Raw genomic sequence first — 25,977 nt, 5'->3', positions numbered from 1 at the left:
GCAGCCGCATAGCAACGCCCCGGCAACCACTCTGATGATATGTGATAACTTTTGCATGGTTAAGCACCACTCACATTTTCTTCAGAAATTGAAAATCCCTTTTACACTTTATGACCTTAGTCTTTACTGACTAACTCATAATCTCGGTATTACCATATCTCAGGCTCATTGTAGCATGAATCCTGGTGTCAATGGGGATATGGTAGCTATCTCTTGAACAGAGCGGTTGCAAAGAGAGAAGGGTGTTTTTGGCGAGCAAACAGAACAGATTGCGTCGTCTCAAAGGTCAATGCCGCTTATTTCCTGGAAGGGCCCGACATACATTACCCTCGCTCCGACTGGACATTTTCCACAAAGCAGGATGTCTGGCTACAATACCATCCAAAAATAAAATAAAAGCTTTGGTCAGTGTGGAATAGCATGGTTTGATTAGTATATATATATATATATATATATATATATATATATATAATTTGTCTCATAAAATACCTCGAATATACTGTATATTTACCAACGCAGTATTGCCAACTGTATATTTTCACTATTTTCATTGCCAACTGTATTGGTATACAGTTATATATTATTATATATATGCTCTGTGTTCGGGCTGATTACCGAGCTCGGAGCCCTCTCCCCGGGCAGCACACCAAATACGTTTACCATTTAATTTATCTGACTTATTTGTAAGTGTGAACTCGTGAAATGGTGTACAAATATTGTGTTTATTGTTAGTTCATGTAAACTAATGTTAACAAAAGAAACCTTATTGTACACTGTTACCAATTTATCTATGGATCTTCCTTTCTATTAACAGACTGTTAATCTTCTACTCCAATAAAGCTCCCAAAGTAACAATGTAATTAAAAGAGCAAAGAAAACATATAAAACGACATCTCATGTTAATGACACTTTCCTTCATGAAAACACACATACATATACAGACACACACATACACTTTTGCCTCATAACAGAACTAATATCACCTCCATTTCTCTCCATTCACTCCCATCGAAAGGCCATTGTCATTTCAACTAGTGTCAATTCGCTGCAGTCACTTCCAATCTCTCCTGAGCTGCACATGATTGCATTGGCAGCCCACGCTCTGAACATCGATCCAGAAAAACTCTGAACAGATGATAGACTAAGCCTTGAGAAAAAACGGAGTGACCCAGTGTAGAGGAGAGAGAGCGAGAGAGCTAATGATTACAGATTAGACACATATAAACTTGATTCACATCGAATGTGTAACACTAACAAATTGCATGAAGCTGCCCAGGAGACTCAGCGCTGCTTCTGCAGCAGCATAATTTGCATGAGCTGCAAATAAAAAAATAAAAAAACCAAACGGAAAAATGGGAGGGATGCCACGAGGGAGGTCATTACGAAAACATTCTATTCATTCTGCTGGAAGAGCCTGCTAATAATGTATTAGAAGTGAGGCATACACTAATTACAAACACACACACACACACACACACACACTTGTTTCTGGAATCTTCCGTTCTCTGTATCAGAATATGTTTTGACTATATTAAAAATACCAAACAACCAACACAGTCTACAGTATGAATTGTATACAATATGTATATTTTTCCTTTTAGGAAAATATATAATATCATTATTATTTGATACATTTTTTTGTAGTTGTTTATTTTTTTCTGTTTGTCTGTAGACTTAGCAAAGCAAAATCAAATATTTTTCTCCTGGGATATGTGGTTGAGAATCACCGCTCTGAGCAATACATTCTTCCTTTGTAGAAAGAAAACAGGAAGTCAAAATTTTCATGTTCCTTAAAGGGTTAGTTCACCCAAAAATAAAATTTCTGTCATTAATAACTCACCCTCATGTCAAAAACCCGTAAGACATTCATTCATCTTCAGAACACAAATTAAGATATTTTTGATGAAATCCGAGGGTTTCTGAACCACACATAGGCAGCAATGTCATTGCACTTTTTGAGGTCCAGAAAGGTAGAAAAGACATAGTCCATGTGACTGCAGTGGTTCAACCTTAACGTTATGAAGTGACGAGAATACTTTTTGTGTGCAAAAACAAAAATAATGACTTCTTCTCACCCCTGTCATTCTCCTACGCTATTTTATCTTTACTACCTTTCTGGACTTCAAAAAGTGCAATGACGTTGCTGCCTATTTGTGGTTCAAAAACCCTCGGATTTCATCAAAAATATCTTAATTTGTGTTCCGAAGATGACAAAGGTCTTACAGGTGTGGGACAATATGAGGGTGAGTAATTAATGACAGAAATTTCATTTGTGGGTGAACTAACCCTTAAAATGCCCCAGCATATCAGATGTGCATGTGAACACATGAACACTCACATTTGTGGCTCTTGCCTGAAGATAACTTGAGTAAGTGACGCTAGCGTCGCATCACATACAGTAGACGTTGTTGGAGTGTAATTAAGTTTTCCGCTTGCAGTGAGGGAAGAATCTGAAGCTGTGTGGAATAGGGGTTTGGTTAGGGGGCGTATGCAAATTTTCTGCAGTATTCAGGATTAACCAATGATTTGAGAAGTTAACCTAATTACACAGAGCTATTTAAAGGTGTACAGATGATTCAATCATAAAACCAGCATGCTGTTTAATGTGCTGAGTGCTTCTCTCCTCTCTTGTCTTTTCCCTGAGTAGTGCCTCATCAGCATTGCTTTCTTGTACTTCTCACTTCCTCTCTCTGTCTGTCTCTTTCAATTATATTTTGATTTCAGTTTAGTGTGCTTGATTGGTATGATAAGACCAGTACATTTGTATTGTATGTACAGTGATAAATATGTGAAATTAGTAAAATAATAGTAGTGTAACAAATAAAACAAATAAAAATTAAATTAAATTACTGTTCAAAACTTTGAGGTCAGTAAGATTTTTGAATGTTTTTGAAAGAAGTCTCTTACTCTCACCAAGGCTGGATTTCTTTGATTAAAAAAATAAAGTAAAACAGTAATAAAAGTAGTATTATTGCAATTTAAAATTTCTATTTTAACATATTTTTAAAAATTTAAATTTTCATTACTCTAGCCTCCAGAAATTATTCTAATATGCAAATTTGATGCAGATGTCAAAACAGTTGTACTTTTTTTCAGGATTCTTCGATTAATACAAAGTTTAAAAATAGCATTTATTTTAAATATAATTTTTGTAACAATATAAAAGTCTTTCACTTTTGATAAATTAATACATCCTTGCTGAATTTATTTTCAATAATAGTGCAGAGTAAAATTTTAAATAAGTCAGCACATTTATCAAAATTAAATTAAAATTAAATTAAAGTCTGTGAACAGTTCATAGGTTCATGTAATTCCACAGAATTTAAATATCTTGATAATATTGAATCAAAATGTAATAATTTCCTCTTCCTCTGAATGTCACTGAGGCCATGCCAGCTTAGTGATGGACTCGCTCTCTTTCTCTTTGTCTGTGGAGACGGCATGATTTCTGTTGACTACTGATCTCTGTAGTCCAAACCCTCAGTGTCAGTCTTTCTAAGACAGATGGGCCGCAGCGTCTCTCTCTTATACTGTCTTCACTCACTCTCTCCCTGTCTTGCTCTCCTCAAAATTAATAATGCATTGACCAACCCTAGCTGTGTTAGAAACTCTCTGTTCTTACCAGGAATACACCCTGCAGTCTAAACGTGTGTTTATCAGTGTGTGCCTGTGAATGTTTCTGCTAGACACAAGCACATTTGAAAATTTGTACCACAAAACTGAGAATCTAGCCTCTCTCTTTCTCTCTCTCTTTCTGTGTGTGTGTGTGTGTGTGTGTTGACAGGAGAGTGAGCTTCAGCATGTTCTGCAGGAGAAAGCACGTCTGAATCTCCGGTTGTTCAACGATACCCAGAAGGCAGCAAAGTATGAGCAGGTAAGCAGTCGGTCTCATAGTAGCTTACGGCTGCATGACAAACCCTCGGCATCTACTTGCTCACACACACAACGGCATTGTAATCCATTCGCGCCATCATTTGTTCCCTGTTGAAGAGCACTAATGGTGTTTTTGCCACATGAGTGGAAGTGGAGGATTGTTCCTCATAAAGCTGGAGGCCTTGGGCTGCCCGGCATACATTTCAGCATCCTCTAACTCAATCCAGCGAGTCCCCCTGCCCCGCAGGAGCACAGCAGTGACCACCCACTCACTCACGAGATTGATGAGTTCATCTCTGAATGGGTATATCAATGCGTGGTGTATGAGTATGGAAGAATTGTGTGGAGTTTTAAATGTCATGCTGATTTTGGTGTATGCTAAAGGAGAAACACTGAAAGAATAAGGTTTGACTTTAATGTAAAGAAATCACAGTTACAAATATTTTGACCTGTGAGGAAAAAAACGCTAATTTTAGGTCATAAGGAAAAATATTTTGTACACTACCATTCAAAAGTTGAGGGGGAGTTAGAGTGAGTTTCAAGAAATTCATACTTTTATTTAGCAAGGATGTGTAGCAGATTAGCTCAGAGGAGAAATACAAACCCGATTCCACTGTACAAATTGTGAATAAAAAAGGAATGCAATGATGTGGAAGTTTCAAATTTCAATATTTTATTCAGAATACAACATAGATGACATATCAAATGTTTAAACTGAGAAAATGTATCATTTTAAGGGAAAAATAAGTTGATTTTAAATTTCATGGCATCAACACATCTCAAAAAAGTTGGGACAAGGCCATGTTTACCACTGTGTGGCATCCCCTCTTCTTTTTATAACAGTCTGCAAACGTCTGGGGACTGAGGAGACAAGTTGCTCAAGTTTAGGAATAGGAATGTTGTCCCATTCTTGTCTAATACAGGCTTCTAGTTGCTCAACCGTCTTAGGTCTTCTTTGTCGCATCTTCCTCTTTATGATGCGCCAAATGTTTTCTATGGGTGAAAGATCTGGACTGCAGGCTGGCCATTTCAGTACCCGGATCCTTCTTCTACGCAGCCATGATGTTGTAATTGATGCAGTATGTGGTCTGGCATTGTCATGCAAGGTCTTCCCTGAAAGAGACGACGTCTGGATGGGAGCATATGTTGTTCTAGAACTTGGATATACCTTTCAGCATTGATGGTGCCTTTCCAGATGTGTAAGCTGCCCATGCCACACGCACTCATGCAACCCCATACCATCAGAGATGCAGGCTTCTGAACTGAGCGCTGATAACAACTTGGGTTGTCCTTGTCCTCTTTAGTCCGGATGACATGGCGTCCCAGTTTTCCAAAAAGAACTTCAAATTTTGATCCGTCTGACCACAGAACAGTTTTCCACTTTGCCACAGTCCATTTTAAATGAGCCTTGGCCCAGAGAAAACGCCTGCGCTTCTGGATCATGTTTAGATATGGCTTCTTTTTTGACCTATAGAGTTTTAGCCGGCAACAGCAAATGGCACAGTGGATTGTGTTCACCGACAATGTTTTCTGGAAGTATTCCTGAGCCCATGTTGTGATTTCCATTACAGTAGCATTCCTGTATGTGATGCAGTGCCGTCTAAGGGCCCGAAGATCACTGGCATCCAGTATGGTTTTCCGGCCTTGACCCTTACGCACAGAGATTGTTCTAGATTCTCTGAATCTTTGGATGATATTATGCACTGTAGATGATGATAACTTCAAACTCTTTGCAGTTTTTCTCTGAGAAACTCCTTTCTAATATTGCTCCACTATTTTTCGCCGCAGCATTGGGGGAATTGGTGATCCTCTGCCCATCTTGACTTCTGAGAGACACTGCCACTCTGAGAGGCTCTTTTTATACCCAATCATGTTGCCAATTGACCTAATAAGTTGCAAATTGGTCCTCCAGCTGTTCCTTATATGTACATTTAACTTTTCTGGCCTCTTATTGCTACCTGTCCCAACTTTTTTGGAATGTGTAGCTCTCATGAAATCCAAAATGAGCCAATATTTGCATGACATTTCAAAATGTCTCACTTTCAACATTTGATATGTTATCTATATTCTATTGTGAATAAAATATAAGTTTATGAGATTTGTAAATTATTGCATTCCTTTTTTATTCACAATTTGTACAGTGTCCCAACTTTTTTGGAATCAGGTTTGTATTATTAATCATAACTTGTTATAATTAATCATGAATATTTGGGTCAGTTAATCAGATTAACTTGAGGTAGTTGAACTAATATTACAATCAATTAATCAGTTTGTCCAGCGAACACTAGTGTTGATTATTTATGTTGATTATTTATTAATTCTAAGAAATGATAATTTCCAGGTAAGGAAAATAACTTTCTTACTGTACAGTACAACTAAGGGTGCGTTCACACTTGTTTGGTTCGATTAAAATGAAACCTGGTGCGATTGTTCTGTTAGTGCGGTTCATTTAAACATGTGTGAACGCTGCCATCCGAACCCTGGTGCGCACCAAACAAGCGGACCGAGACCGCTGAAAAGATGGGTTTCAGGTCCGCTTCCAAACGAACTCTGGTGCAGTTCGAATGATATATGAACGCAACACGGACCAAAGACATGTAATCAAACCAAAAACAAGAAGATGATACCCTAAAAATGACAGAATCCTCACGCATATCGGTTTTTCGTCATAGTTGCGAGTTTGCCTATGACAGGCATCAGACGCGCGTCTCCCACGCAGCAGATTGTTTGTGTATGTGACGGATGGATTCCCGCCACTGTTTTGACTCCTTTATACATTTTATAAGCTCTTCACGGGTTCCCAGCTGGCCAAAATACCATACACTCACGCATACATGGGTAAAATAGAAAGTTAATGTGACAGAATGAAACAATGACACAGAGTCATTTAACCATATGAAAAGAACCATCAGCTTCTCATTTCAAAACATCTTGTTAAGAGGATTGTACTGCTTATGCTAAACCTCTGTTTAGTTAAAATGTACGATACTTGCATTGCCTTCGCAGATGAAGCAGTCTGTGAAATCTCTGAATATTTTGATGGTTCCGTGAGTCGGTGGTGTTGAAGTTGCAGTTAATTTCTTCTGCGTTGAATAAAAAAAATGACGACGGACTTGCGTGGTTAGTTTGACTCTGTGATGGTCGGAGAAGTTGCACATGGCTTGATGTTGGGGACCTGCTGGCCTGCGACCTCTAAATATTTGTAATAGTATTTCACAATATTTTATTTTTTTACTGTATTTTTGATCAAATAAAAGCCTTGGTGAGCATAAGAGACTTCTTTCAAAAAATATATATAAAAAAAAAAAAAAAACAGTGCTGTAAATATATTTTTCTATAAAACAACGCTCAGTGCACTTTGTTAACTAGCAATAATTTTGTAGCCAATAAATGATTGAATTTACTCGCCATTGGCCAAAAGTTCATTGTGGACCCTGAGTATCTGTCAGTGGTCAGAATGTTGGGCAGTTAGTACTTTCAAACTGGCAAAGAGTCCGTACCAAAGTACAAAATGATTTAATGTCTCAAATAATGACAGAAAATGCCATGAATACTTTAAACTGACTGAGAGCAGTGCTCCTTCATGAATCCAGTTAATCATTTGATAAATGTCTCTTTCCATGTGTTAAAAATGGATCTGTAGTGGCATGGGCAGCCATACTGTATCATGACAGATAATTGCTCTGCATTTTATTAAATAATATGAGGTTTAGTTTTCCAAGTCAGTGCTAATTTATTGTCATTGGTATACTGTTATAGTTTTTGTTAATATTTCAGATTAGATTTTAGATTTAGTTAATGACAATAAGCCTGTTCCAAGTCATTCAGTCCAACTAAGAACAGCTGTTCACTGGAGCTTTTCTGAGTCAAAGGGCGCATTTCTGCTCCCTTTTAGCTCTTGGTATCATTGTATTTTTGGGTATTTTCTAATCTACCATTTGTATGTGTCTACTGTATAGGGCATATGTCTGTGTGTTGGTCCTCAAGGGGTAAAAATGTAATTTCCTGAATAGTGAAGTTGATGTCCCTTGTGATGTTGATCTTGCGATGAGGGTCTTGAAGTATGAGTTTGTGCATGTTGTCATGAAAAAGCAATTTCCTGAAGACCCTGGTTTATGAAAGCGTCAAGAAACATTGTTAAACAAGACATTGTAAGTCAGTTTGTGGCGTGTATGTTTGTACGTAACTCAGCGTATCTATTGGAGACTTTTCTTTGAGGGTCTGAAGAGTGGATAGGAAGAAGTACTGCTCTCTGGAACTGGCAGATATTACATTCTTGTAATAGCTGATTTTTATATAAAAAACAAAACAAAAACATTATTGGATTCATGCTTGAGCAGCAGCATGTTTACAAGTGCTTGTTTGTCACGGCACTGATGGACCATAACTGCCATCGCACAGACGTATAATACTCACATACACAGCACTACATATCACTTTTTTTCATAATTGTTATTATGTTTTAAAAATCGTTATTATCATTATTATGATCTCCATTTTAAATGGTCTGCTATAATCAAGCAGCAGCAGGTATATTTACTGGGCTCCATTGGTTATGTCTTCTGCTGCAGCACCTGTGAACTATAATCGTCTACTTTAGTCTTCTTTTGATGTGCACTTTTCTGGTCTCCCCTAGTTCTGTCTCACACCCGCATGTGTGATCTGTTATCTCTGATTTATGCCTGCTAGCATCAGCACCCCTGTAGCCTGCTTATAGTTAATCTTTTAGTCATGTTTGTTTCAGTATTTAGTTGGAGGCACATCTTGGCATCCTATCCTGGCAGAGCAATATCCTCCTGCTGAGCTGTTCGAAGGTAGGCCTAGTCCGATACGTCCGAGTAGGTGTGTTGTCAAATGCTGTTGCAAAACAGGATCCCCGCTCCCTCATTAGACATTTATGAATGCAGTCCCTATGAGGCTGATAGAAATACTGAGGAAGGGAAAGGAGAGAGAAAGAAAAGACAACGATATGAAGGAACCCCAGTTATGCAAAATCATCAGAAAGTCTTTGTACTGTGAGTGTGTGATGTTTAAATGGAATTACAGTATAACACTTCCCACAACTGTGAGTTCTAACAGTACACTGTATGCATTTATCTTGCTCAAATGATTATAGGAGAGCTTGGGAGAAAATGAGAGTAAATCCCCACAGCCATGATCCAACATCTAGAAGAAAACCTTCCCAGAGGAGTGGAAGCTGTTAGGGAGGCAAAACTCTTATTAATGCTAATGGTTTTTGGGTCATTGACATGACACTCATTTTTCTCTCCTATTCTGTTAATTTAAAAATATGTTAAAAATGCAATTCATACTTGTGGTGATGCACCGAAATTATTTTTTTTACTGAAACAACGAAACTGAAACATTTTCATTTAGCTTAAAAATGAATCTAATAGGCCTTATCAATTAATTAATAAAGTGTATTTAAAATCAACACTCAAATAAAAAGTGAGTTGTATATAACTATTGCATATAAGGCAGTTTTTACAACAACTTTTTTAATTATATAATTATGTTTCTACTCCAATTCATTGTTATATAAACATTTAAACGGTGGCTGTAATAAAAACCCTTGAAACACTGATTGAGTGAATTGCATGATACATTTCAAGTCTCTTTCTTTCAACATACCTTCTGTTGGTTATTTATGTATATTTCATGCTATAACTAGTAGTAAAGTCCATATGCATACACTCTAAAAAATGCTGGGTTAAAAACAACCCAAGTTGGGTTAAAAATGGACAAACCCTGCGGTTGGGTTAAATGTTTGCCCAATGTGCTAGGCAGTTTTATTTAACCCAAATATTGTTTAAAAATTACTATATGGCTGGCTTAAAATGAACCCAAAATAGTTTGGAAATTAAAAATCAGACACATAATTACTAGAGGCAACAATAACAATCAAAAGGTAAATATTTATTATTAAGCTATTTAATAAATGTTTATTGTTTATTATTCATTAATTAAACATATTAATAAAAGTTAATTTCCAACATATTTGAGTTCATTTTAAGCAATAGTTGAGTTAAATAGAACTATCCAGCACGTTGGGCAAACATTTAACCCAACCGCTGGTTTAAAACAACCCAATCACTGGGTTTGTCCATTTTTAACCCCGCTTGGGTTGTTTTTAACCCAGCATTTTTTTAGAGTGTATACATATGGTCTTTACTACTAGTTATAGCATGAAATGTACATGAATAAACAACAGAAGGTACGTTGAAAGAAAGATTTTTGCAACGCGGAAGTAAGCTCTTTTCTTTGAATGTGCGAGACTTCCGATTCTTTAGCCGCTATAAGAAAATAACTAGAAGAATAACAATGTGCAGTAAACGGTAAAACTATTCGCGCTACAAGCCAGTGTGTTTATGATTATGATAATGAAATTAAAATATATGATAACAATTAAAAATTTGCAATATAAAGCAGCATAATAATATTTTTGTACAGGTAAAATAACTGGAAGCGAATGACACTGGAAGCCAGACACATTTAAGTTACAAATGGCCGCACCTGCTCTTTCGTGGAAAATAAGGTGGATATATTGGCCTAAATTGCAGGCTATAGCACAAACGGCTCCTTATGTTCCAGTGTTAAACTGAGAGCAGTAATGGTGTAGCGTGTGAGTCATGTGAGCCTGCTCTTGCTTGAAAAGAATGGTCCTTCATGCATGACTTATTTTGTGAGCCCCCCCCCCCCCCCCCCCATCTCAAATAGCTGTTTCAGAGTAAGACATCATTGAATCTACAGCTCTGTTCCAGCTCTCAGAATGGCAGTCATCAAGATGGCAGCTGCTCCATCTACACAGCTCGTGTCTATCCAGTCTGTTAGTGGCTCAGCATTATTGTAAATCTTCAGCGTTTTTCGGAGACACTTTGGTGGACAGAGAGATTGTCGGAAAATTAACCATTGTATTTCATGCCTGGCCTACAATAACATGCATACATACATTAATAACATTTTGATGTGAAGCTTACACTGCAAAGCTATTCAAATCTGTTCTTTGCTGGTGGACTAGCTGTCCGGACAGCCAAACTCCTGACAATATTATAGAAACAGTTGAAAACTCATCTCTTCTGTGAGCACTTAACTGCATACTGCTCACTCTTATATTCTGTGCTCTTACTATTTTTTTGATTCCTACCTGGTGTAGATTGTGCTATTCTAGACCATGTTTGAAACTTTGTGTTGCTAGCACTTTGGCATTATTATGCAATATATCATTATTATATTACTATATATTATTATTGTCACATGTTGTGATGGTAGCAGCACTCAATGAAGACAAGGAAAATATAAATGACACTCTTTAATAAACTTCAGAGGAACCAAAACACAGTACATACACGAGAACTAACCAGGAGTACCTAAAAGACAGGGTATTAATACACTGGCCAAACAAAGGTGGCTAAATGAAATGAATGTTAAACTAATCAGTAACTATGGAAACAAGCTAGGGCATGATCAGTAATTATAAAAACAAACAAGGATCAGGACCAACAGGAACAGAACAAAACCAAACTAAAACAAACTGAACATAAACCTGAAATTACAAGGTGAAGCCACGGTGACAATTGGCCGAGGTGGAGCCAGGGTGATGGAAGACTGAGGCGGAGCCAGTGGGACTGAGGACCAAGGTGGAGCCGGAGGGAAGGCGAAGCCCTACGGAGCTGAAGGGGAGGAGGGACGAGGTGCAGCCAAAGGCCCGGAGGTCCGTGGCGTAGTCAGAGCGATGACTGACCAAGGCAGAGCTGGAGGGACAAGGGAGCCTGGTGGAGCTGTGAGGACGACGGTCCCATGTGAAGTCGAGGGTGTGAGGAGCCAAGGTGAAGCCGACTGGTCGACGGACCAAGGTGGAGTGACATGCTTGACGGCTCGGGGGCTGAGAAAGGGGATCCATATGCCAAGGCGAAACTGGAGACTGGAAGACCTGAGGTGGATCTGCTGAGCAGAGAGGAGCAAACAGAAGAGCAGAGGAAGGAGACTGGGTGGAACCATTGGAGACCCAGGAGAGTTGGAGTTGGGCAGGACCGGTGGAGACCCAGGAGAGTTGGAGCTGGGCGGGACCAGTGGAAATGCAGGAGACTTATAGCTGGGTGGGACAGGAGACTTTGGGCAAAACCCTCTTCTGTTTCCTCAAACAATTGCATTCGGACCTGGCACAGCTCACCCTCAGCAGCGAGAGTATGGGCGGGGCTCCATCTCATACCCTTGTACTCCACTAGGATGCCCTCTGGGACAGACGGTGTTGCTGGCTCTCGCATCTGGGCAGACTCACTGCTGGGCTCGGGTTCCGTGGCAGTGTTTGGCTTGGGCTTTGGTTCTGCCACTTGCTTCGAGGCAGGCTCAGGCTCTGTGTCGGTGGTGGGCTCTGACTGCCTGTCCGTGAAGGGTATGTTTGGCAGCTGGCTGGGCTCTAGATCCGTCAACATAATCCATGAATTTCCCTTGAGGACCATCACTGGGATATGGGATTATGGTCTTTACCTCATTACAGAGTCCAGTCCAATAGAATGAGATGAATGCACTGTTGGGGTAGTGGGGTAGCTAAATGAAATGCAGGTGAAACTAATCAGTAACTGGAAACAAACAGGGCATGATCAGTAACTATAGAAACAAACAAGGATTGAGAACGCAAGCAAACAGGATCAGAACAAAACCAAACTAAAACACAAACAAACTGAACATAAACCTAACAATTATATTAATTTTAGAATTATATTATATAATGACTATAATAATAGTCATCATTGATGTACTGTAGCGAATTAACTCAAAGGGGAAATATTAATAATGATTCATAACTCATTATGATTATTAATTATGAATATGTAAATCAGTTAATCAGATTAACAGGATGTAGCTACATTAAGATTAATATTACAATCAATTAACCTGTTTGTCCAGTGAACACTCAGTGTTGATTGTTTATTAATTCTAAGAAATGTTCATTTCCAGGTTATGGAAAAACAACATTCGTATTGTACAGTACTACTCAGAGCATGTAGTCAGGATCTAAATCACTTAAGAGGCAATTTATTAGCAGACGGAGTCAGAACCAAACATGTATTGTGCACAATCTTTATTAACTAACTCACAAACACATAACTAAACTAACAAACACATAACATACACACAGGTCACACACATACGTAGGTAAAACTGAGCAATGATAGAGTTGAACCGGGAATGGAGCTATAGGAAAAAGTCAAAGACAATCTGGAAAAGAATCATCAGTTTCCTCAGCAATAAAACACCTTTGCTGACAAAGGTAAGTTTTACAAATCAATACTAAATCGCTGTTTAGTGTTCAAATGTACAATACTTGCAAGATGCCTTTAGGCTGAGGAGCATCGGATCTGCAGGCTGGGTTGTAATCTTGATGGTTCGGTCCGAAGTTGTTGCCAGTATCTTCTGCGTTAGATGAAGTACTATGAAACAACTCATAGATGAGCACATGGCTGGGTTGTAGGCTGAGGCATGCAGGCCTAGGCCTACAGGCCTGCAGCAAGAAGGAGGGTCTCTTCAGTCTTCCAAGAAGCAAGGAAAGAGAGGGAGTGGCATTGTTCCGTGGCTTTTAACCTCTGGTCAAAGTCACACCTCTTAGTTGTTGACCGGACCAATGAAGATGTTGTATTTCCGGGCGATAACACGCCTCCTGTCAGGGCTTTTACGATCGAGCAAAATTAACTGGATGAGTTTTTGAAGAAGAACTATTAAAGATTCTTGTAATACTGATGTGTTGCACAGGTATGGACATACCGCATACACAAGCATTTAAATCTTCTCGATACGAACCCATAGACACTAAACATGGCATAATTGAACTTACCTTAAATGTATCATAAAACATGCGATACAATGAGTGCAATACAACAACAGCAATAATGGATACCATTTCTTTGGGATGTGCATGTTAATTTATAGAACGGTCTGTCTATAAATTAATGCAGGAAAGTCTGTGTTCTGTGGGGAAAATGCAGGAAAGATGCACGTTTCTGTGTCTCTTTCTCTGCTCTTCCATGTGGCAACCACATTCTTTAGCGCAATAAAACTTGTAACAGAGAACTTCTCGGGGGATGGGGGACAGGCCCCAGAGTGCTTTAAACAATTATTGGTTACCTATAACAAATAATTGTATCTGATTTGTCTGTCGTTACAGTACTTTACATTATTTATGTGCATTTATGTACACATTTATGACACTATTTTTTTCTTTTAGTAACATAAGTACTTTGTTTTTATTTAACTGCATATTTTATTTTATTTTACTTGCTACAGTAGCTGATTATTGGTGAAATAGTACTTTGTGGTTGTGGTTATACTCCATTCTTTCCCAAAGTTTTTCATACTTTTTCAAGGGTTATTATAGTTGAATAAATCTAAAAAAAAAAAAAAATAAATAAATAAAAAATTCCCTAGTGTTTTACAATAAATGTTCCCTCTAAAGTATGCAAATTTTGGCAATGTGAATTAGACTGCCCAGGGTGCACGATGCCTGAAACGACATTCACAGCATGTTGGAAAATAATAGAGAAGGACTTTGATCAGATATAGTTGGATCATTAAATGCTGCACTTTGATATTATTGGTATTCATTTTTTACCTGCCCACATGCTTTGGTTATCCAAGCAGAAAATTAAGTTGTTAAATTTACATTTACATTTATTAAAAAAGAAATATGGTCAGTTTTGATATCATGTTCTGTTTGAATTGTACTTGAAGGTCTTTTGCTCAACACCACTGTGACTATCCAACAACATGCCGGTTGAATGTCATAAGAATCAACAATACAAGTGTAATAGGTCAAACACATTTTCTCTAGAACAAGCATATTCAGCTGTAATTGCTGTTGCAGTAGGTGTGTGGGTCAGGTTGCAGATAAGAGATGAGTGTCAGATTGGACAGGTGTGGAGTGTGTTCCTGCTGCCTCTGTCTCTGTCAGCTCAGCTTTTTATCATGACTGACGCTGCGATCGATACAGGACGTCAACCCCTTTGCTCTCAGTCTCTAAATACACGACTCCCACCCCGGAGCTCAGTGCTGACTTCACATGCTCCATTTATCGCATATAAGTGAATGAAGACAAACAGAATATATCATTTTCAAATCATTGAATTTAATGTATTTAATAGCAAAATGTAATCATTTGAAGAAACCTCTTATGTGATATAACAGTGGAGATGTAATATGTTATTATTGTATTATTATTTATTATATTATAGTGACTAATATTATAAAATATTCATTACATCATTGATATGCATTTTAATTTTACTTAAAGGTGTACACAGTAATCTTTTCTCATTTCAAACATTTTACACAAAGAAATAAACTACTTTTTAAAAGTATGTTCAGAATTTTTTAACACATTTTTGACATTTTAGTAGAATTTTTTTTGGTAATATTAATACTTTGTTTATATATATATGTGTGTGTGTGTGTGTGTGTGTGTATGTATGTATGTTATATATATATATATATATAAAATAACGTCATATTTTACTTTTTACAAAAAAAAATAAAAAATTTAAATAAATAAAAAAATCATTTAAATGTTTTATTTTATTTTAATTTTGTTTAATTTAATTTTATCTTTTAGCTGGCTGTTGGTGCAATAGTAGTACTTTGCAGCTGCGGTTACATACTTAAACTGAAATAAAAACAGTCTGACAGTGGAGCAGATGTGCCTGGTCAGGATATGGGCATCTAGAGCTGCCCTCTCAGACCCTGATGTTTATAAGAGTATGCTGGAGGTTGGTAGATTGTTGAACGATTTCACCTATTAGCTTTGTGGCCACATGGATCCAGATGGTGTTATTCATACATGATCTTCCTCTACCCCACTTCAGATCTACTGCAGTTTGACACTCACAACTACTATTTTAAACTCTCACCTTCAGTAGTTCATATGAAATAAATGAACTAAATCAACCTATTTTGTTTTCCCCTTGTGATATTAATGAAATAAAACACACTTTATTTATTTTTTAAATTAAATATAGCCTAAAGAGAGAGAGAACTGGAATTGAATGGTGGAACAGGGCCTAGAAATTATTCAACTGATTTCAAACCTGTCATTTGCATGAGCACTATGTCAAACACGTGTCCAAACCACTAGGCTACATCTCCGACATGTTTTTTTTTTTTTTTTTTGGCAGGATAGAATGACCTTTCACCTTTCTAACAGAGGTAAGAGGGGAAACAGTGTAAGCCTGAAGACATTCTTGATTAATCTCTCTCTCTTTCTCTCTCTCTGTCAGGTGAAAAGTGAATATGAACAGCTGCAGGAGGCTCTGTACACTGTGACAGTGGAGAGAGATTGCGCTCTGTTGGAGAGGACTGAGCTCCAAGGCAAACTGGAGAACCTAGAGCAGGTGCTGAAGGTGAGAACCAGCCAGTGTAAATCCCATAATCAAAAGAAAAATAAGTTGTAGAAAAAGAAAATCAAGCCTATTTTTTAATTTCTCAAATTCTTTAATTTTGCATTGTAAAAAATAATTATCTATCTATCTATCTATCTATCTATCTATCTAAATGACATGAATTACAGACCTTTTTCACATTTCAGTAAAGGGAATTTGTTCTGTGCGTAATTGTAAAAAATATTGTTACAGTATTAACTATATATGGCCTTAAAATAGGCTTCATTTTCTTTATGAAAAATACAATTATATTTTTTTCTTTAGATTTTTTGGGTGAAGTGTTACATTTTGTGAGATTCACCCTATCAAGCTATTTCAACCTAAGATCAAAGTGTTATAATTTAGGTTAGGGTTATACAAGCTCATGACAGATGTTTCAGGAAACCCGGCTGGCCATGTTTAAAAGCGATTTAGATCATGACCTCCACTTTTCATCTATGTTTTCAAACCTTTTTTCTCCCCTTGTACTCTTTTATGGCATCACAGGATTGTTTTTTACCTTTTAGAGCTGTCGTACACCCTCAAAGTGTGGATCTGTGATCGACTACGAGTCCTGGAGTGCCCTACCCCTCCCCTAACGTCTAACCCTCTCCTGCCCCTTCCCTGTCCCTGCCACCTTCCATATTTTCCATTCATCAGGTATATCTAAAGACTTTACAGAAGCCAGCACTAACTGAATGTGGACCTTTTGACTGAGTACTAACAGCTGATCTGGATGCTGTATGTCAGTGGTTCCCAAACTGGGGTACACGTACCCCTGGGGGTGCATGAGGTGACATAGGGGGTACGTGAACAAAATGCTGAATTTATCATTCGTTTAATTCTGCCCCACCTTAAAATAACATTAAAACCGAGCATGCATTTCTAACAGACAAAATGCCACCTCTAATGTAAAAACAGAGAAATGTATTGCCTTAAAACGTCATATACATGACATCCAATCAAATGAAATCATCTTTTGCGATCAAAACTGACTGCATCCACACAAGCAGCATGCAAATGATAGGTTGCATGCAGAGTATGCTGCCTTAGCAAAGCGCACTACATTACTGCCGTTATCGACAATGTACCTTTGTAAAAGTGGGGTTTTAGCACTTACTAGCATGAATAGAGATTGATTTAAGACTCTTCAATACAAAAACATATCCTGTGTGAGTTCTTGTTTTTAATGTTGATAATGTATTATACAAGCAAGAATGCAATTTTCCCCAAATATCCACACGATTGCAAATGTGACATTTGTTTTATACAACAGTTCGACAAACAAAAATGTGATATTAAGTGAAACTCAGTATTGTCAGTATTGTTTGCTATATTTTGAAACAAAATAATAGTTCCAATAAAAGCCACTGCAGAAGAGGTTGTGCGTTTTCAAGCAACGCACAGCGGTGTTTCGTTAGTATACAAATCTGAAGCTTTAAACGAATCGGGAGAGTCAATGATTCAATGACCCATTCATAAATACTGGCTGCATCCAAAAACTGAAAAATTCTGCCTTCGGATGACACATCCCAAAGTAGGAAGACGTCAAGGCACGTCCGAATCCAAAGTTAGCTTCACTTCCTGTCTCCTGAGATGCCTTCCATCTGATTGATTTTTGAAGGCAGCATAGATGTATCCTTTGCTGCCTTTGATATCCCACAATCCTGTGTGTTCCATTCTGTGACAGTTACTTGGACAGTTGAGCTTAAAAATAAAGATGGCATCTGAAAGTTGCTGTTGGTGGTCAGTTTGTTTGTAAATGTACGTTTTTGACCATTGTTTTCCACTTTTGATGTAATTTCTAGCGAGAAATTACTATTGTAATATTTAAATATTCACTTAGTTAACATCAAATCTCGCGCTATTTTGCTGTAGATCATTAAACTGTTACACTGCCTCAGAAGTCTGTCCGAAATCAGTTTTGTGAGAAGTCTTCATGCGCAAACGCTGAAGTCATTGCCTGATAGGGCAGCGAGACAATAAGTCAGCAGTCTCAGCCACTTGAATAGAATCGATGGGCCCTATTTTAACGATCTAAGTGCATGGTCTAAAGCGCATGGCTCTCTTAATGAGTAATGGGTGTGTTTTGGGCGTAACGTGCAATAAACCACAGAGTCTCATCTCCCATTCCCTTTAAAAGCCAGTTGCGCTTACACCATGGCAGATTCACTATTTACATTGCGGAATTTGCAAGCGGAAAAACTGAACACTTCTCTAGCGAGGAAACGGATCTTAAAGCGTGCGAGCAGACCATCTACGGGAAAAGCCGGATTCCACCAAAGCATTTTTATCTTTATGCACACAATAATAATCTTTTACATTGTAATTCTTTTATTCTTAATATTTGGCATGTTTGTGTGGTGCTGCGCGTCCCTGTGTGTGTAATAAGCAGAGTGCATATTACTAACGCGCATATAAGCGCATATTACTAACGCGCTCTTTAAATAACAAAACAAATATTGCGCCATTGACTTTAGACCAGGTTTCAGCTGGTCAGTGGCGCAGTCTATTTCAGCTGCCTCAAAATAGTAACGCACCAACAATGTGCCTGAACACACCTTGTTTTCAGACCAGCACGCCCATGGGTGCAAATGCATTTGCTATTTAAACAATGTGGCACAGGACGTGAAAATGATAGCTGCATTGGGTTGAAACTAGCAAAAAACACTTGCGTCGCGCCTGGCGCTGCATTGCGCCGGGTGTATGATAGGGCCTGATGACTTACTCATTAAGACAGAGACTTGCCGCCACCTACTGGCAGCTTTAGTTTAATATTTTAAAGTATCATTTAGTTTTTACCATCATTTCATATTTCTCTTATTTTAATTTAAAACATTATCTCAACATTAGCCTATTTGTGCCATTGTAACTGAATTGATGCCACCTCTGAGCAACATTAAACAGTGTGTAAATACATCTAGATGCAGTTTGTACCACTGCAGTGCAAAGATGGCTTTTGTTAATACTGATTTCATTTGATTGAAATTATTTACTTTGATTTATTGCTTTATTTATTATATTAATAATGAAATTAATGGAATTTTAAGAATTTGATATAAAACATTCAAACTTTGAAAATGCAACTAAAAGTTAATTTAAGGGGGCAGTTTTTGTCCCTTCATGTAAAAGGTGTGACTGCAGTCTAAGTGGAGGAGAGGTGGTACGCCACCGCAGGGGGTATGCCACTCTAAAAGTTTGGGAACCACTGCTGTATGTGATCTAAATGGTCAGCCAGCTAAGGCACTGCGGAATGCGTTTGTGCATGACACAACAGTTATGCACAATTACACCCTCCCCCCACAAAATATACTAACCCGGCACTTCTTTTGAATGTGAGATATACATGCTGTCAATATTGTTTAAAAAAATATGCTTTTTTTTTTAAATTTCAGTTATAAGGTGACAGTTTTTCTGAATGTACAAAGTGAGAAATATGTTAAAACTATCAGCCTTGATATAAAAAAAAAATAAGGAACTAATCTAGTAGCATCACAAGATTTTATTGGTTTAGATAAGTCTAAACCAATAAAATATAATTTGTATTCAATATGTTCATGTTTGTCTAGTTTTAATGCAGATGCCTTATTATTAGCAAAATAAGCTGGAACAGTGTAATCGTTATTGAGTGAGTGAGCGAGTGAGTGAATAAGTAAATAAATAAATAAAATATTTTATTATTTGTTACATTTTATTATTTTATTATATGTTAAAATGATTAAGCTATTTAATAAGTAAAAAGTACTTGATCATCTATTAAGACACACAAATGAGACTCTTTCAGATTTTTATTAGATGCTTTGTCCCATAATATGCATAGAGATATTCGCTCACACTTGATGATCAGATAACCATAACATATTTCACACACAGTACAGTTTGTGTCCTCTGAAGGTTAGATTATTCTAACCTTCCTCTTCCCTGCACTCCTCTTTCATAGCAGCATGGAAAATCCCTCTTTTACCATTTATCCCCTGTAACCTCACCTGTCATAAATGGAAAGAAGATTGCTAGGTTTTGTCACTGTGTACTTTTAACAGGTCAGAAGAGCTTCTGGGGATGTTGTCGGGCAGTAATCGGCGCTGATTGAACAAGCTGTGTTGTTTGCACACACCCTTTCATGTACAGAGCCGTGACCCTTAAGCCTTTATTGATCATGCGAAGCTCCGTGGCTGTGCTTAGTCTGGCTGATTGACATGATGCTTCACTTCTGTTTTTGCTTTACCTGAAGGGGTGAAGCAAATGACACAAACCTGATTGACGACGACATTTTGCTCTTGTTTTCAGTGCTTAAAGGAATAGTTCACCCAAAAATGAAGATTGTGCCATCATTTACTCACCCTCATGTTGTTTCAAACCCATATGCTTTTTTTTTTTCTTCAACAAAAGGAAGTGCAGCTCAAAACCATGCAACAACAGTTTGTAGTAACCACATGTATTCCAAGTTTTGTGAAGTCATATGATAACTTTATGAAATTTAGTCGTTATTCACTGAATAATCCTTTAAAGAAATAGCCTGTGGTTTTAGAATGACTTTGTAGAATGATATTTGGATATACTGTTCCTTAAAGGATTAGTTCAGTTTCAAATTTAAAAAAAAAAAATACCCCAAGCTTTACTCAACCTCAAGCCATCCTAGGTGTATATGACTTTCTTCTTTCTGATGAACACAGTCGGAGAAATATTAATAAATATCCTGACGCATCCCAGCTTTATAATAGCAGTAAGCGTTACCAAACGAGTATGAGCTGAAGAAAGTGCCTCCATCCACATCCATCCATCATAAACATACTCCACACGGCTCTGAGGGGTTTAATAAAGGCCTCCTGAAGCGAAGCGATGAGTTTGTGTAAAAAAAAAATATCCATATTTAACAAGTTATGAAGTAAAATATCTAGCTTCCGCCAGACCGCCTTCCATTTTCAAGTTTTTTACACAAATGCATAACTTCGCTTCAGAAGGCATTTATTAACCCCCCCAAAGCCGTGTGGAATAAGTTTATGATGGAGGAATGTGGATGGAGACAAATAGATGCAGGATGTAAGCGCAACAGTCAAACATGTATGTTTACATAGAAAAACTATGGAAAAGCAGCGCAGTGGAATGCAAAAACTCGAACAGTGTGAATGCCCCCTAATTCTGAGTTGATACGCTCGGGTACGACAGAAATCTTAGCGTTTAGATCAGATACTACGGGATTAGAAGGGATCTTTGTCTTTGGTGCTCCTGGAGACTGATGATCTTTTATAAGCTGATATAAAAAGAGGGTCTATAGATGAGTACAGGGACTCCTTTGTTGAGTGTTAACAGCAGCTAAAAGCTGTGTGACCTAAAAAGTTTTTAATGGAATTATTTCACCCAAAAATTAAATGTTATTATCATCTAATGCAGTTCCAAATCCATACTGTGTGACTGTGCGTGTATCACTAAAAGTAGTTATCTAACAGCATGTCCAAGCTGTTTTACAATGAAAGTCAATGGTTTCATGGCTGTCCCTGATCCCCATCTGCTTTGATTGCATGGAAAAAAGCAGTTTGGACATTCTTCTTAATATCTCCTTTTGTGCTCCACTCAAAAAAAGTAAGTCAATTTGTGGGTAAGTAAATAACAACTGAGTTTTCTTTTTTGGGTGAACTATCCCTTTAACAATGATTGATGGTTGCTCTCATTCTGTCTGTGTTCATCCTTTGCTGAGTTTCCTCTCACCTCCTGCTTTCTTCTCTCTTTCCCAGCATATGCGAGAGGCTGCAGAGAGGAGGCAGCAGCTAGAATTAGAGCATGAACAAGCCTTGGCCGTCCTCAGTGCCAAGCAGCAGGAGATTGACCTTCTGCAGAAGGTGAGAGGTCAGGGTTTCCAGCCACACCAAACCATAGGATCGAGCTCACACACAGACTAGAGTGTACAAGACCTTGTGTCATGCTTAAGGCTTATGGTGTCTGATTAAATACATTGATTAAACTCATCAATCGAGAATGGATTCTGGTGATAGGCGGTTTACGTGGTTTCAGTCTGGTCAATGATGGTATACAGTAGATGGATAATCAGCTAGTGGGTGGTTTTGTCAGAAGATTTTGGAGTGGTAATAGGGTATTTCTTTAACTATGGGCTGTATGTGTGTTTTAATTCATTTTATAAAACGGTAAGTTCCTGTCCTTGATTCTGATTGGTCAATAGCTGTGTTTTATTCACGATAAAACACGGCTATGACCGCTTCACCCAACGGTTTTGTGTATCACTACACAAAACCCTTAGCAACCACTCTTAACAATGTAAACTGTATGTTCTCAATTGATATTGTTCATTGATGTTTACCATATTATGTAGAAGAGTTGTGAGAAAGACATCGAGTGAGCGAGTTTACCTGCCATTACCTGCATTCAGATTTAACATTTTCCTTAAGGTCAGTCCTATGTTCAATAAAAAATCTGTTTAAATGTCCGATGTATTATCTTGTCCTTTTAACAGTTAAGAGGTTTTCCCGTGACTGACAGCGCTAGTCAAAGCATTTTTATCAGTTACGTCTTGTTCCATGTTCACAATTCAGTCTTTTCAATGTAAAAGTCTTTGCTACTGACTGACACACTCATAAAGACAGTCTTTGCCGCCATCTAATGGCGTAATAATGTAACTTCTGTTGCTGTTCATGGTCAGGGACTATTTTTTCCGGCGGAAGGAAGGCTTTTAGTGAAAGTTTACTTCATGAAAGTTGCATTGATACATATTTTTGGCTTTAATATTTGTATTGTGTGGTAACCGTTTAAGGTACTCGAGGCTAGTGCTCAAGTCATGGCTGAAGGGGTTGCTTTGCATCGTGCCTAACAATGCCCTTCAGCTGTGACTTATTCACGATACAGCACGGCTTCTCGTACCTTATTGCTTACTTAAATAGTTTGCCTTTAATATGTTTTTACAATATTTTTACAATAACATGACTGGAAAATTGACTTAAGGCTGATTTCATATAATATGTATTCTAAATAAATTAAATAATATTTGTTAAGGGGGGGGGGGGTAATAAATGAATATTATATTTATTTAAATTTGAATAAATATTTAAGGGGGTATTTTATGCTCTTTGTTTAGATTTTAATATTTAGAAATGTGTATCATATTTTTATAATGGATTTTCATCATTTAAGATAGAAACTCCAGCTCTAGGACAGTAAAAATCATTACATACAAGGTATTTTGAAAAGATTAATGATTAAGCATGGTAAAAAAATTTCCAAAATAGTTTTAATACAACTTTCATATAATAAAAAGAAAGAAGTTAGTTTTAATTAAAATTCAACCCCTGTGACACAAAATTGCCTGAAGTTGAAGAAACACGCAATAATAAAATCCAGCTGTCAAAGTGCTCCTAATGAAGAGAGATGTTTAATGAAAAGGTGTTTCAGCAGTTTCAGGTAACTTGCTGAAATATTCCACTTATTTCTCTTTTGAATGAAAAGAAAAGTGCTGCTGTCTCACCGCCCACAGTAAATTACTCTCTAATGAAATGGCAGAGCAGGTGATCAAATATGACATTTTCTCCAGAATGCGAGAACATTGTCACCCACTGAAACGTTTGAGTTATCATCTGTCTTTATTGAATGGAGCACTCTGATTACAGAGGAGAATAAACAAAGAGGAAATGACACATGTACTCATCAGAAGAAGTCAAGACATTAAGAACGCAGTTTTGTCTCCATACATGTTTCTGAAATGTTTTTACATGTTGTTACATGTTTTACATGTTGATTACATGTTTGTTGCTGCAAAGGCTGACACTCAAACAGATGTTCCTCTATTCATGTGGAACTGAAGGCTGTTTTGCACAGCTGCTGAGAGTTACAATAAATGACCCTACAATGCACTGCATCGAATCACAAGTCTGTGTTGCCTAAAGCTTATTCAACCAAACCTGGGAATAGAATGTTTATACACTCAAAAGAATATGACAAATTTCCATCAAACTGAACTAATTAAATGATATATAATGAATTATGAATACATGTATTTAATAAAAATGTTTTAAAATAAACAAGTAAATAGTGTATTATAAGAAAACAAAATTTGTTGGATTTAAACAAAACAATTTGGTAAAAGGCAAAGCAACTACATTTGCTTTGGCAATAATTAAAGAAATTGATATGTCTACACTGTAAAACCTGATAAGGTATTTTATTTGAGGAAACCAATTGCCTTAAACCTTTTAAGTTTTAAAACCAATAGACCAATATTCAGTGATGACGTTTTTTTGTGGGTGGAGCCTGCCTGGTTGCAGAAAATGATAGTTGTGCGGTAGCAGTCTATGGAAGCCACGGAATAAAAGAATAAAAAAGTTAATTTCGAGTCTATATCTCACAATTCTATTTTTTTTGCTAAGAGTTAATACTCGTTATCCTGTCTCTTTTTTTTCCCTCAGAATTGCAAGTTTATCCCACAATTCTGACTTTTTTCCCCTCAGAATTGTGAAATAAACTCAAAATTGCGAGTTATAAAGTCCGAACCGGAAGATATAAACACGCAAAATCCAAGAAAAAAAGTCAGAATTGTGAAATAAAAATGTTATAGGCTATGTTTAAAAGTTATCTATGTAAAATGTTATAGGTTTAAAAATTATTTCATGCTGTAACTGCATGAATTGTATGTTTGTCCTCTATGAACTGCATATGTGAATATTATGTAGACTTACTGTTTACATTAAATTCCTGCTTTAATAGTAGACAATTCATTGCAGGTTTCATCAGTCCAGTCTGTGACATAAACGTCTGCGTTTAAAGGGTGTTTTCAATGACGGCATTCTATAAAAATGAAGACTATATTTTTTGCATTCCAATTCCGACATCCAAAGGCACAACAAAACATTTTTCTCTTCTGTGGATTTTGCACATTTTCTTCCACTTTCTACCACTATTTTTCTGCAACCACTATGTGCGTGCAGCTGTATAGTTTATTCCACTCATTCAGTTTGAATTCAGGTAACAAATCTAAGTCTTAACAACTATATAGGTACTTAAATGGTTTGAGGAAACTGATTGTCTTAAATGGTTTAAGGTCAAAGTATGGTTTAAACTCAAAGTAATAAAGTTACACAAAACTAAGCAAAAACTAACATTTGTACAAAGCAATGATGACAGAACAGGACTTTAAAACTCAATAAGTTCAGAAATAACATTTAAGTAAATCCCAACATAACACAACATTAAACACTAACTTATGTCTCTCTATGTTAATCTTGTGCAAAAACACACAAAATAACACTTAATTTCAACATTTTTTCCTTATACAGTCTGACACAAGGCATGCTGGAAATTAGAAATGTCCTGCAACATAATCATTTTAAGTTCAGCTTACTACAATCAAATTTTGAGTTCATGCAACTTTTTTCTGTTAAGTACGATGAACTTTCATTATTATTTGAGTGAAACAAACTCATTTCATTTCATTAATTTCACTATTCGGTTTTACAGTGCAAAGTTAAAGATATTTAAATAAATGTAATTGAAACCAAGTGTTTAAGTATTACAGTTCAGTGTATGAACATGTGTACTAGATTAATCCCATATATTTCTATGTTTACCAATAAAAATACGTTATATTTCACTAATTATATATCATTAAAAGCACAACACTGGACTGTTCGGAACTGGCAAGCAATATATTCGGATCTAAATACATTTGAAAATGCAAATGTGAGATTTGGAGCAGTTTGCA

At 37.1% G+C, this 25,977-nt stretch overlaps 1 protein-coding gene across 34 annotated transcripts in view; it reads left to right on the top strand.

Annotated features, from left to right (window-relative positions):
- rimbp2b (RIMS binding protein 2b) overlaps positions 1-25,977 on the top strand; it is a 170,588-nt gene that overhangs the window by 89,805 nt on the left and 54,806 nt on the right. For 33 of the 34 annotated variants that reach the window (XR_007931375.1, XR_007931374.1, XM_051903912.1 and 30 more), the window contains 3 exons: positions 3,785-3,874; positions 16,137-16,259; positions 22,010-22,114. Coding sequence is in view for 32 of the 34 variants with exons in the window: in XM_051903912.1 (XP_051759872.1) it covers positions 3,785-3,874; positions 16,137-16,259; positions 22,010-22,114 (318 nt within the window). In the remaining 2 variants the exon portion in view is untranslated. Of the gene's footprint in view, positions 1-3,784; positions 3,875-16,136; positions 16,260-16,804; positions 16,938-22,009; positions 22,115-25,977 lie in introns of those variants that run through there. The other variant, XM_051903922.1, reaches the window with a different exon arrangement.

The sequence above is a fragment of the Ctenopharyngodon idella genome, chromosome 8 (genome assembly GCF_019924925.1).
Source record: "Ctenopharyngodon idella isolate HZGC_01 chromosome 8, HZGC01, whole genome shotgun sequence".
Classification (NCBI taxonomy): domain Eukaryota; kingdom Metazoa; phylum Chordata; class Actinopteri; order Cypriniformes; family Xenocyprididae; genus Ctenopharyngodon; species Ctenopharyngodon idella.
This window is presented reverse-complemented; position numbering and strand designations above follow the sequence as displayed.